Source organism: Phragmites australis, chromosome 1 (genome assembly GCF_958298935.1).
Source record: "Phragmites australis chromosome 1, lpPhrAust1.1, whole genome shotgun sequence".
Taxonomy (NCBI): domain Eukaryota; kingdom Viridiplantae; phylum Streptophyta; class Magnoliopsida; order Poales; family Poaceae; genus Phragmites; species Phragmites australis.
In genome coordinates this window covers 7,163,282-7,175,646 of record NC_084921.1, presented here as the reverse complement: position 1 = coordinate 7,175,646, position 12,365 = coordinate 7,163,282, and the positions used below count along the sequence as shown (strand labels likewise).

At 43.3% G+C, this 12,365-nt stretch overlaps 1 protein-coding gene across 1 annotated transcript; it reads right to left on the bottom strand.

Annotated features, from left to right (window-relative positions):
* Positions 1-1,390: 1,390 nt before the first annotated feature.
* On the bottom strand, positions 1,391-2,604 carry LOC133887360 (zinc finger protein GIS3-like). The gene is made up of 2 exons (XM_062327296.1): positions 1,585-2,604; positions 1,391-1,479 (listed from the first exon to the last, which is right to left on the bottom strand). The coding sequence occupies exon 1, from the start codon at positions 2,459-2,461 to the stop codon at positions 1,655-1,657; it is 807 nt and encodes a 268-aa protein (XP_062183280.1). The 5' UTR covers positions 2,462-2,604; the 3' UTR covers positions 1,391-1,479; positions 1,585-1,654.
* Between the last annotated feature and the right edge of the window lie 9,761 nt (positions 2,605-12,365).

The window sequence follows — 12,365 nt, the reverse complement described above, 5'->3', positions numbered from 1 at the left end:
CTTATAGTTGTGTCTTATAATACGGTCTTCAGGTGCGAGGAATAGGGGTGGAAGGAGGGGGACCAACATGACTGCACACATGACAGCTGGTGGACGTATAAAAAACCCACCAAAAGCGAGTAACCCTGCTTAATATATGTGATACGAATCTTAAGAGATCTATCATCATCCACCTCCACTACTGTACGCATGTTGACTAGCTATATATATTCTTAGTTAATTAATTTAGGTTCTACTCCGCAAATTAACAAAAATATCAATTAAACCCCTCTACTCTAGTCACATGTGTACTAAACAAAACCCTAGCGTACAGCGCAACCGGATCCTATTGGCTGCCACTGTGATCATGCCTGCCAACGTTTCGGTCGGTTCGTGGTTGCTATCGTCGAGCTAGCCAATGGGAGGCCATGGAGTGCAGGCCACGTGTCGAGCAACCGTTGGCTGGAATAGTCCAACCGGAGCGCGAAACGTGGACGCCGGTTTTTGGATATATAATAATTATATGGAGTATATAGGTGAGCCTACGCGTGGGGCCCAGCAGGATCTCTATTCAGGTATTCGCCGGACATTGCCAAAAAAAGAAAATTTCCCGAGCTCTAATCACGGCTCTGTTCAATTAGCTCATTCGTCGATGCTCATCCGCCACCAGAATTAAGCCACGCAATGACCTGTCGAGCTTAAACAAATCTTGTGAAGTGTGCATGTACAGCAGTTGGCTCCTTTCAATTCATGTGCCTCGTGCTGTTGATACGCAAGTCCAAACAGGGCATTGGCGCTGCGCTACGACAAGGAGTACACGGGACACATGCAGTGCCGCATGCGTTTTTGGTGCCGCGTCCAATCGCAATCACACGCGCGCACGAAAAATAGCTTGCGATGGTGATCCTGCTCCTGCATGTGTTGCGTACAGTGCCAGGTAGCTGTGTCAGTGCTGCGATCTTGCTAATTAACCCAGGAGTAACTATCAGTGCAGAAGTGGCTTTGCAGTAGTTAATTGCAAAGAAGGAATGGTTGAGAGAGTCAGAGAGCTAGGCGTGATCTTTCTTTTCAGTACGTTACCCTGCGTTGATGCATGTTGAGACAGGAGTAATTTATTGGTTGGAGAGACCAGATAAAGGGACAAAGTCTAAATAAGTTGGCATCAGAAAGGGAAGAGGAAAATGACTCATGGAGCAATAACCACGCACAGGGAGGTTTCTGCATGTTCAACTAGAATTAAGGGACTTGCCCATCAAATACACGATCAGCAAACCAAATCAAACACGAAGTGATCACTGGTTTAATTTTAGTTTGATTAATACAGCAACCAAAAAAATGGGATGCACACTACTGGTGCTGAAGAAAATGGCAGCAATAGATGGATGGATCGACCAAAAATTTACAAGGCGTGAGTGCAGTGGCCATCTCAGATCATGCATATCAAGAACCCAGTGTTACAGCAGGTGGCTTACATGCAGCTCGATCTCCAAATCCCAGCAACTAAAAATAAGTACATAATTACTAGCGTTAATTACCTAGCCAGGGATCGATCTTAGAACAGACTTAAGTAGTAGTAGTACTAATAGGTGATTAATTCTTTTTTACCAAAGCGACAGCAGCTCGCGCGCGCGATCGTGCGTGTGGTGGACGACGACGACGACGTAGGCGAGCGAAGTCACATGCCGGCGGGGGCAAGGCTGAGCTGGAGGTCCAGCCCCAGGGCATCCTCAGGCCCGGGGACGACCGGCTCGGCCACCACCATCGCGGGGCCAGCCATGCCGTGGTATCTCGCCAGGGTGGCAGCTGGGCTAGCGTGGACCCTCCGGCCGCTGTGGTCGTCCGTCGTCACGTAAGGCGCCGAGGCAGCGGTGGAGGTGGCCGGGGTGTACGAGAACACGGATGGCGAGGCGGTCACGGCGGCAGGGGCGGCGCGGGACGGGAAGGCGCAGCCGTGGGAGACGTGGAACTGCTGGCCCTGCGGCCCGCCGGCCACGGCGGCGGCGCGCGGCGAGAAGTAGACCCAGCTCGTGGGCCCCGCGTCGCCGCCGCCGCCGCAGCCGAGGAGGTGCGGCGGAGGCGCGAAGGCGGACACCATCGGGTTGGCGCGCGGGTAGAGCGTGGCGGCGCCACCCGCGACCCGGCCGACGGCCGCGGCCGCGGCCTGTAGCTGCGCGCGCTTGAGCTGCTGCCGCTCCTTCTTGTGCGCGTTCTGGTGGCCGCCCAACGCCTGCGAGTTGGCGAACTCGCGGCAGCAATACTGGCACTCGTACCTCCGCCCGTCGCCGGCCGCCGTGGCCGTCGTCGTCGTGGTGGTAGACGAGGACGACGAGTCCGACCCTCCTCCTCCTCCGCCGCCGCCACCGTTACCGCACGCCGGCGTCTCCTCCGGCTCGGCCTCCGCCTCCGTCTCCAGCCCCGGCTCATGCTCCTCCTCGGAGACGTGGAAGCCGAAGAGCTTTAGTCTGGGGCTTGGTATACTCATAACAGCGTAGTACCCGTGGTACTTACTACAGGAGGGGAGAGAGGTAAGTGGAAGTGGCTGTCAAAGTTGGAGGTGCATGGGATGGAGGGAGCTGTGTCAGGTGAGAAGGGCCAGTATTTATAAGACCTGGAGCATGGAGCTGGAGGCACGCCCCGGTGGATGGATATATCAGCTGAATCATTTGAGTACATGCATGCACAGGACTCCAAGTATTATATCCCTTGTTGTGGCTATGTTTCCTAGCTTTCTTGCTTTCTTTTTCCCCTGCACTTTAGACAGAGAAGGACGATCGAGGAGCTGTGAACAGGAGACGCACTTAATTCATGCGTCACAAAGGACAGCGTTGTGGTCTCCTCGTTGGTTTCTTACGATCGACACACGCATCATAGGATTTAAGAAATCGTCTACATAATTAGCTAGCAAAGTGAACTAGACTAGCAGCACTAGGCCGATAACAAATTGTAAGTGGCCAACTAATTAACACGTAGTAGGGGCGCTATTTCTTTAGTCGGTCTGGTCGAAGGCGGATGCCCGATTATATATGTGCATCATTGTTATGCATGTATACAAGCATGTGGAGGCTTCTTCGTTGTTATGCATGTATACAAGTATATATATCTGCTTCTTTGTTGCTATCCATCTATATAATTATATACGTGTGTATTATGGCTTGATCAGCATGAAGAAAGAAGGTAGGGGACCGTAACCATACGCATGCATGTGCAGGAGCTAAGTGGCACCCACTTAGCTTGTGCTTGATTAGCTTATTTTGTAGTACAGACTAAAGTTGCAAAGCTCATGTGGGAGTTGCAGTAGTACATGACACTATAGAATTCCCATTTTAGTAAGATATATATAAAATTAAAGGGATGTATTGTGTTCCAAATAATATGTTGGAATGTATACGTGTGTACGTATGTGCTCATTTTTGTTCCGTTGTGTGTTGCTTTCTTATCATGATGACGGATATGACCTCAAGATATATATATATATCGAGTAGAATTAGAAGAGCTCTGTCAAACAGTATTTTTCAGTTTTTAGCCTCTCGAGTGGAATTCGTGGGAATGATTATTTGAAATGAACTAGATGCTGAAAGCTGAAAAAAAAAAAGTTTCCTCTTATTCACTTCCCACACATAGTCACTTCCACCGTAGAGTTTACCGTAAATAATCACTTTCAGTCACAGAATTATTTTCCTTAAAAAATTTAGATTAAGGAGAGATCTACCAAACATGCCCTATATAGTATGAAGGTGTGAAAGTTTATCTGTTGGGGAGACACCCCTCCCCAATGGACAACAATTTTTATCCATTGGGGAGATTGTAGTTATGTATTGATCATTAATCGTAACTCTTCCTCTTGATCAATTTTGTCATCTGTATATAGCACAATGAAAACTCCTCTAAAAACTCTATGGAAAAAAAAGAAGAAGAAATATCGTAATATGCCATCTAAAGCTCCTTAAAACCCTAGTGGGAAAAATATAAGAAGAAAATTATATGGTATATATGAAAGCATGTCTTAATATTGCTTCATTAAACACTTATATAAGAAATCATTAAGGTAATTTATTTGTTGGTGATCGTAAAATCTTCTAGATGTTATGAATTTGGATTTGCAATAATGATATAATTATAGATGGACAGAAGATGGATATATGATGCGAGACGTGTGAGCGCAGAGTACAAGAACGGTGTGCATTGTTTCCTGATACAAGCCATGACGTACAAGTTAAATACACAGTCTCAATACATGTGTTGTCCATACGTGGATTGTGAGAACCAGAAACAGTTTTACACCATCCAGTAGATACATTCCACTTGATACCAATGAGCTTTATGTCTGGCTATACTTGTTGGACCGAGCACGGTGAAGCTGAGATGATATAGGAAGGGTAATACATTGGCAGAGAAGATAAAGACTTGTGTATCGATATGCTGGTTGACGAATACATCGATATGCCTCCTGCCGGAGATATGTTAGTCGATGATGATCTTGAGGAGATGTCGGCCAACGCCAACTCCCATGCCGACGCCGATGATCTGGAGCAGATGTTGCGCGACGGGGAGGGAAACTTCACCAATGAAATAGAATTTCAAAAGTTATAGTGTATGGTAGAGGATTCTAAAACACCGTTGTTCCTAGGCTGCGAAAAGGAGCACACAAAGTTGTATACCATGCTTTCACTGCTAAAATTGAAGGCAAGCAACGGGTGGTCTAATACAAGTTTCACAGAGTTGTTACTGTTCTAGCAGAAATTACTTCCAAAGGGAAATGTGCTACCAGAAAATACGTACCAGGCCAAGCAGGTTATGTGCCTAGTGAGGTTGGAAGTGTAGAAAATACATACATGTCCAAACGATTACATGTTGTATCGCAGAGAGTATGCAGACTTGGAAGCATGTCTCGTTTGTGGTGCATCACGGTACAAGCGTGACCATGATGATATCGATGGTGAAGGAAAAAAGATAAAAGACCCCTGTCAAGGAGATGTGGTATTTTCCTATAGTCCCTCATTTGGAGCATTTATTCGCGAGCAAAAGGCATGCTGAATTGATGCGGTGGCACGCCGAGGAGCGCAAGGATGATAGAATGCTGAGACACCCAGCTGATTCTACGCACTGGAGAAATATTGATAGAAAATACAAGGAGCATTTTGCAGAAGATGTGAGGCATATAAGGTTTGGGTTGAGTACGAATGGGACGAATCCATTCGGCAACATGAGTAGTAGTCATAGCACTTGGTCTGTGACTCTATGTATCTACAACCATCCGTTTTGGTTGTGTATGAAGCGTAAGTATATTATGATGCCGGTGCTGATACCAGGGTTGAGGCAACCTAGCAACGATATCAATATCTACCTAAAACCATTAATGTAATATCTTGTAATACTGTGGAACGATGGTGTGCAGGTATGAGATGCATACAAACGAGGGAACTTCACCCTGCACATAATGTTGTTCGTAACAATCTAGGATCTACTAGACATACATGACAAAACAAATAATACACTCCAAGCACGGAAGGACCTAAAATATTTGAAACTCAAACAGGATCTATATCCCGAAGATATGGACGAATATGTAATATCTTGGTCTCGCTAGCTACAGTCTGAGCGAGGTGGAGAAAATTGCAATGTGCAAGTGCTTGTATGGAATCAAAGTTCCATTACTCTGCCAACATAAAGAGACTAGTAAACATAAAAATTTGAAATTAACTAGGATGAGGTCTCATGATTATCATGTGATGATGACACAGATGCTTCCAGTTGCAATTAGAGGTATTCTGCCACTGAAGGTTCGAAACCCAATCACAAAGCTGTGTTCATACTTCAACGTGATATCACAGAAGGCCATCGATCCGACCAAGCTAGATAAGCTGTATGAAGACGTGGTTAAGACTCTATCCCAGCTTGAGGCATTGTTCCCTCCATCATTTTTTATATCATGGTACATCTCATTGTTTACATTGTGAAAGAGATACAAATTCTTGGCCCCGTATTTCTGCATCAGATGTACCCTTTCGAGAGGTTCATGAGAGTTCTGAAGAAATATGTTCGTAACCAAAATCGACCGGAAGGCTGCATGGCCAAGGGCTGGGGAACCGAGGAGTTCATTGATTTCTGCGTCGACTACATGAATATCAAATCGATTGGTGTATCTGTATCTCGTCATGAGAGGAGGCTACAGAGGAAGGAACGATAGGTGCAAACTCATTCCGCACTAACGACCCCGTTTCATTCACGCAAATACATTTCACAGTTTTGCAACAATCAATTTTAATGGACTCATATGTCGAATAACACCAGAAGATGCTACGCACCAGAAACCCAGGGAAGTCCGATGTTTGGATTGCGCGAGAGCACCGAGATCATTTTGGCACCTGGTTACGTAAACAAGTGATGTACAAGCAGGTAGAGTGTGCTCAGTTGACTGTGTTGGCTCACGGACCATCAACTACAATTCTCACATTTCAAGGATATGGTATAAATGGCTATACATTTTATACGAGAACTCAGGATAATAAGAGCGGCAACCAAAATATTGGTGCCCGTATAAATGCCAACGACAGTAATAGAAATAGAAAGACCCACTACGTATTCGTAGAGGAGATCTGGGAGCTCGACTATGGAATATTAAAGGTTCCTCTTTTCCTGTGCCAATGGGTCAGACTCCCAGGGGTGTGAAGATCGACAAGTACGGTATGACTATAGTGGATCAAAAACTCGTTGGATATAGAGAAGAACCATGTGTCCTTGTGAATGATGTTATGCAAGTCTTCTATGTAAAGGACCTAGACCCGACTAAAAAGGAGGAGCGTCACATGATTCTTCAAGAAAAAAGAAGGATTATCGGAGTGAAGAATGTTGTGATGAGGAAGACTACAATCAATTCGACGTGCTACCTACTTTCGGAGAGGACGTCGATCTAGGTCCCATGGAAGACACCGACGAACCTCCCTATATACGTCGTGATCATAATGAAGGGCGAATCGTTAAGACAAAGTAGCTATATTGTGTTAATTACTATGTATGAATTTGTTTTAGATGCAATTATACCTCATTTTTGTTATGGAAGCTTCAATTTGTAGTTTATTGTGGAAGATATATTTATTATTGAGCATATTGATTTTTTTATTTTTAATAATAAATTAGCAATAGCACAAGCTAGCACTATTGATATGTATTACTATTTTTTTATTTTTAATGAATTACCTATAGTTATGAGCATATTTATTTTCAATTTTTAATGATTTAAAATATTTATCAATGAAATTAAGACATATAGGAAGCTCTGATTATATTTTTTAATTAATTAGCAAGCCCTAATATATAAACTTAGGTATGAACATATTTATTTTAATTTTCTATTGAATTAGAAAATTGAACCACGAAATTTAGGTATATACAAAGCTTAATTTTGGTATATAGCAAGTTTAAATTTAAATAAATATATATTAGGATTTTAGATCAACATAATGTTAATAAATATATATAGTACAAACTCAATCGAAATCACTTGAGTAGCGCAGCGGTTTGTCCGGTCTTACTTGGTGTAGGTCGTGGGTTCGAGTCTCTACGCACGCGCGCGAAGCTAAATAAATTTTTTGCACCTTGCAGTGCCAACAGTGAAACTCGATTTCACTGTTGGTGGACATATTGGGCTGGTAGTGAAACTACTTTCACTATCGGTAGACTTATTGGGCCGACGGTGAAAGTAGTTTCACTGCCAGTAGTCCTCTTGAGTTGGCAGTGTAGGTACCAATTCACTATCGGGGGTCATATTGAGCCGGCAGTGAAAGTCATCCTCTGTAAAATAGCTCGACGTCCTGCACCCTTTGACCCTTTGACACTTAGAAAAATTTCCCCCTTCCCTGTGCCCTCCGCCAAAACGTCTCCCGACACCAAGGAGCCCACGCTGCCAGAGAACCACGAGCCCGCACCAACGAGCATGTGCCCGCTGTCCCTGTCCTCCTCAACATCGTCATCCTCCACCCCAGCATCGTCACTGTCCTCCTCCCCGGTGCCATTCCTATCCTCCTTGACGCCCAGCCCGCGCACCTCCCCGCCCAGACCCTTGCCGCCTTGCAGGTACTGACCGCTTTGAGCTTTAATTATGTGCTGCATTTGACCAATTTGAGCTTTGAGAGGGTTCCAGTGTGATTGTTGGGGTAACTGGTCGATCATGAGGACCACATTAGCTTGGAATATTGGATTATAGGAGGAGAGGAGAGGGGGTTTTAGTGGTGATTGTTAGGGTAATTGAATCATCTTTCTTATTTTCAAGATTGTTGATGTTCTATGAAATGGTATAGCATTGGTACATCATTGACATATTAGAAGAGAGAAATAATGTGAGGATATTGCTAGCTGGACAAAGAGATTGGTTTATTTAGTTGTAAAGAGAGTTTATGTGTTTAATAGAATCAATCATATGGCAATGTAAATCGATATTGCAATGTAATTACACATGCATATCACCAATAGCCAACTTAAAAGAATGTGTTTTTAATATAGACTCCTGGTTGTCTGCATTGTTTCTTGTTTTTCTATGTGTGGAACATATGCACAACTTGTTAGTTTCATATTCTTCAGTAGCAAATGGTTTTACCTATACTGACACTCTGTTTGATTAGGTTGTGGATAGAGTGTAGTTTTTTCAAAGTTGTTTTAGAATTATAATTTCTGGCTCATGAATTTTGTATGCATGGTCTTTGGTGTCAGTGTGGTTTGTAGTATATCATTTTTGCATATTCTCTGAAATTTAGGATTGTTATGACATAGTATGTTTTTCATTGTGGTCGGCAAAGTGGAGTGTTCTCCAGTTGGGAGGAATATCACGCGCAAGTTAATGGATTCAAATGGGCACATTACAAATGATACAAGTCCAAACATGAAGTTGTTGTGGCATAAAATAGTCAAGTCATCCAAGCAAAGCTAAAATTGGCTAACTTAGAAAATAAAAAGAAGTGTGATTTCACGTGTAAAAATATCATAATCCTAGTTTTGGTTGTAATCATCATTATTTTGCTATGTAAGATGATGTGACTTGTAAGATCAATGTGTCAACTGTCAGTACCTTTATGCCTATTTTGCTATGTAAGATATGACTTTTTTTGTTAAATGTGGTCGTAATGTACTCATTTACAATATTATATCTGTATGCATTCTATCTATCGACTCCTTCATGGTTATCTCACTCTTTCGACAACCTCCATCCCTCCTCATCGACTTTATCTCTATCTCCCTCCTTTTCTCTGCTCTTTATATGTAGGATACTCAATCACTTTTCATCATCGTATGCAAAACTCCCAGGAAGGGATGTCATCACTAACCGCTGATCCAGCTCATGTGCTAAAAGAAGATGTAGTGCCGTCATCAAACATTGAAGAAGGTAGCCTGATCCACTACCTCAACCTGGACCAAACAGACGCCTGTGTAGGCGATGAGGTAATTCATAAGTAGATAAATACATTTATTCTACATATTATCATATAGGTTCCCAATAGTTTTTTTTACTTATGCGCAGATGCTTGATGCTCCGAAGGGTCACGACAATGAGCAATCCCAAGAGCGGCATCGTGTCCGAGGTCCCTCGAAGATGACTACGAGACGATTTGTGATCATGGAGGTCTCATCAGCAGGGAAGCCAATTGCACCAGAGAGAGTTTTGGGACCATACAAGTCAGTCTGTGGGATTATTGTTAAGGATCATGTGCCCATCAGCTACAGATTGTGGATTGGTGAACGAGGTGATCCGCATATGGTTCCTAATTCAATCAAGAATATGGTTCCTAATTCAATCAAAAATGACATCTTATAGCCCAAGATATTAGAGAAGTTCAACTTTCTTGAGGAGATAGATATGGAAGTAGTTAAGCGTAAGACACTAATGATCATGGATCTTTCATTTAAGAACTGGAAGAGGACACTAAATAGAACATATGTGCAGAAAGGTACAATGCCAGGTTTCCATAAATGGCCGCAACCGAAAGATTATTGGTTGAGTAAGATGAACAAAGCGAACTCGAAGAAGAACATGTACCCCCACAAAGTCGGCAGTCGTGGGTACGTGAGAAAAGAAAGGCAGTGGCAACAACAACTAGATGAACTATGAGAGAAAGATGTCACGCTTGAGACGAAGGGCTGGAGCAAATGATCGTCACACTCCCTTCTTGTGAGGGGTGCTTCTTACTCATTTGATAGAAGCTTATCCTTTACTACCTCTGAAGACCTAGAAGTGACACAAGATCTTGCAAGAAAAGCTTACATAAGCTTACACAAGGCTCTTTCAAACCAGACAGGGATAGGGACGAGCTCACCTTGGCCCTGGGAAACAAGGAGCATGGTGGGTGCACACGAGGTGTTGGGGTGATGGGTTGGAAATATGGATTCCCAGACGATGTTGACAGTTACAAGAGTCGAAAGAGGTCCCAAGCAGAACGAGATGCGGAACGAGAGATAGAACAAGCTTGGATGATGAAAATACTTGAACAAGTGCTAAAAAAGGAGAGAAAACATAAAAAAAATAGCATAAACAGTACGACAAGACCCATGTGTGAACAGGGTTCCATTGTAAGTGAACAGGAACGGCCAGTAGTGTCTCCTAATGTTGCGCGCTCTAGCCCCGGTGGTCATCGGAGTAGCTATGCATCCATGTGAGTTCTGGGAGCTGACTCCATCACTTATGTTGTGGACTTCATCATAGCATGGACACCGTATGAACTACACATTGGTGCTAGGAATATTACCATTAAGGTGACTTCTGGCATGGCTTATCCCCGCAGTTCCCATGAAAATTTGCACGGACGTCCGATATCGGAGGGCTACATCATGGTCAAAGTAGACCAGGCAGTTGACCAGTACCACCATGTTGAGGTGGACTACCCCGCAGAGGAGGGGGCGAACACTATAGGAGAGAACAAGCACACATTCATTGTGTGGGAGAAGGTCTACATAGTATTTCCACCAGGGACAGCTCTTGAGAATCTCTACTCTTCACTACACCCTAGGTCATCATCACCTCGAAGATCTCCCACTCCTCAGCCATCTCCCAAAAGAAGTCCACCTCTTTAGCTATCGTCTCGAAGAAGTCCATCGCTCAAGAAGTCAGCACCATCAAAAAGCCAGCTATCAGCTTGGAAAACAAGATCAAGTTCTGCAACATCCATAGACAACATTATCTAAGCAGTCGGTGGCATCTAAGAAGTTGGCAAAATCCAAATATGTCTATTCACTCACTGCTGAAGAAACAAAAAAGATTATGGATGCCAGTGTCACATCTCATTTCCATCCTCCACCACCTCCACCGAAGCCTATTGTGTATGAAGATGCCTTAAAATTTTTCATAAAAATTGTCAAAGCTAAACAGACGGGGGCGGCTTCAAGTAAGCCACTGACTGACTATGAACGCATCAACAAGAAGCAGGCCAAGAGAAAACTAGGCCCAATCATTAAGGATGCTACAAGAATTACAAACTTCCTAGCTGATTAAGAATAACAATAGAGGAACTAGCACATCTTATTATGGGAGTGGATATATCAAAGTTGGATGTTACATGACCATTTGAGTTGGGCAAACCTTTAGTCAAACCAGATATAGAAAGAAACCTTACAACTCAAATACGCTGATTATATCAGTGGTACTTGGAGCAGTTTAGGTAGGATTTTCAGGCATTCCCCGTAAGATACAGAGATGAATATTTCTTCAACAAGGACGGCTTCTTCTGGTTGAGATCCTTGCACTTGTATGAACTATACAAGGAAGATGCTCTCAATGTGACTATATTTAGAGTATGGACTCTATAAGTGACTTATACATATAATTCACGTTATATAATCTTGTACCTTAAAATTACATAGCTAACTTCTCTCTTTCGTAGAATGGAGATCCAAGAATACGAACAAAACTTAGATAAGAAATTAGGATTCGTCGATCCTGGGCTTGTCAACCAAAAACTTGTAACAAAGAATCCAGACTTCACCGAGGACTACTTATTGAAGTGTTTGCTTCACCATCAATACAAGAAATTCATACTCTTAGCCTACAACTTTGAGTACATGTTTGCGCGCCAGGGCGTCCTCATTTTATGAGCAACTTGATTCTAGTACTAATTTGCTATGGTGACATATTCTGCAGTTTTCATTGGATCCTCTTTGTCATCCACCTAGACTTGAGCAAGATCATTATCTTGGACACACAAAAGAGAGATAAGACGACTTACCAACACCTCATTAACATGCTAAATAGGTTAACTCAATAATTTAATCTTCTCGATGATTGCATCTAAGTTTAATTGGTATTCATACTCACGTACAGGGCGTACACAAGATACCGTAAAAAGAGTGTTGTCCACTTTCCATTCAGGAAGCAGCACAATGTAAAAACCGACTTTCCGATACAC

Excerpts from the sequence above, each read along its gene's own strand:
- LOC133887360 (XM_062327296.1), bottom strand. The coding sequence starts at position 2,461 with ATGAGTATACCAAGCCCCAGACTAAAGCTCTTCGGCTTCCACGTCTCC.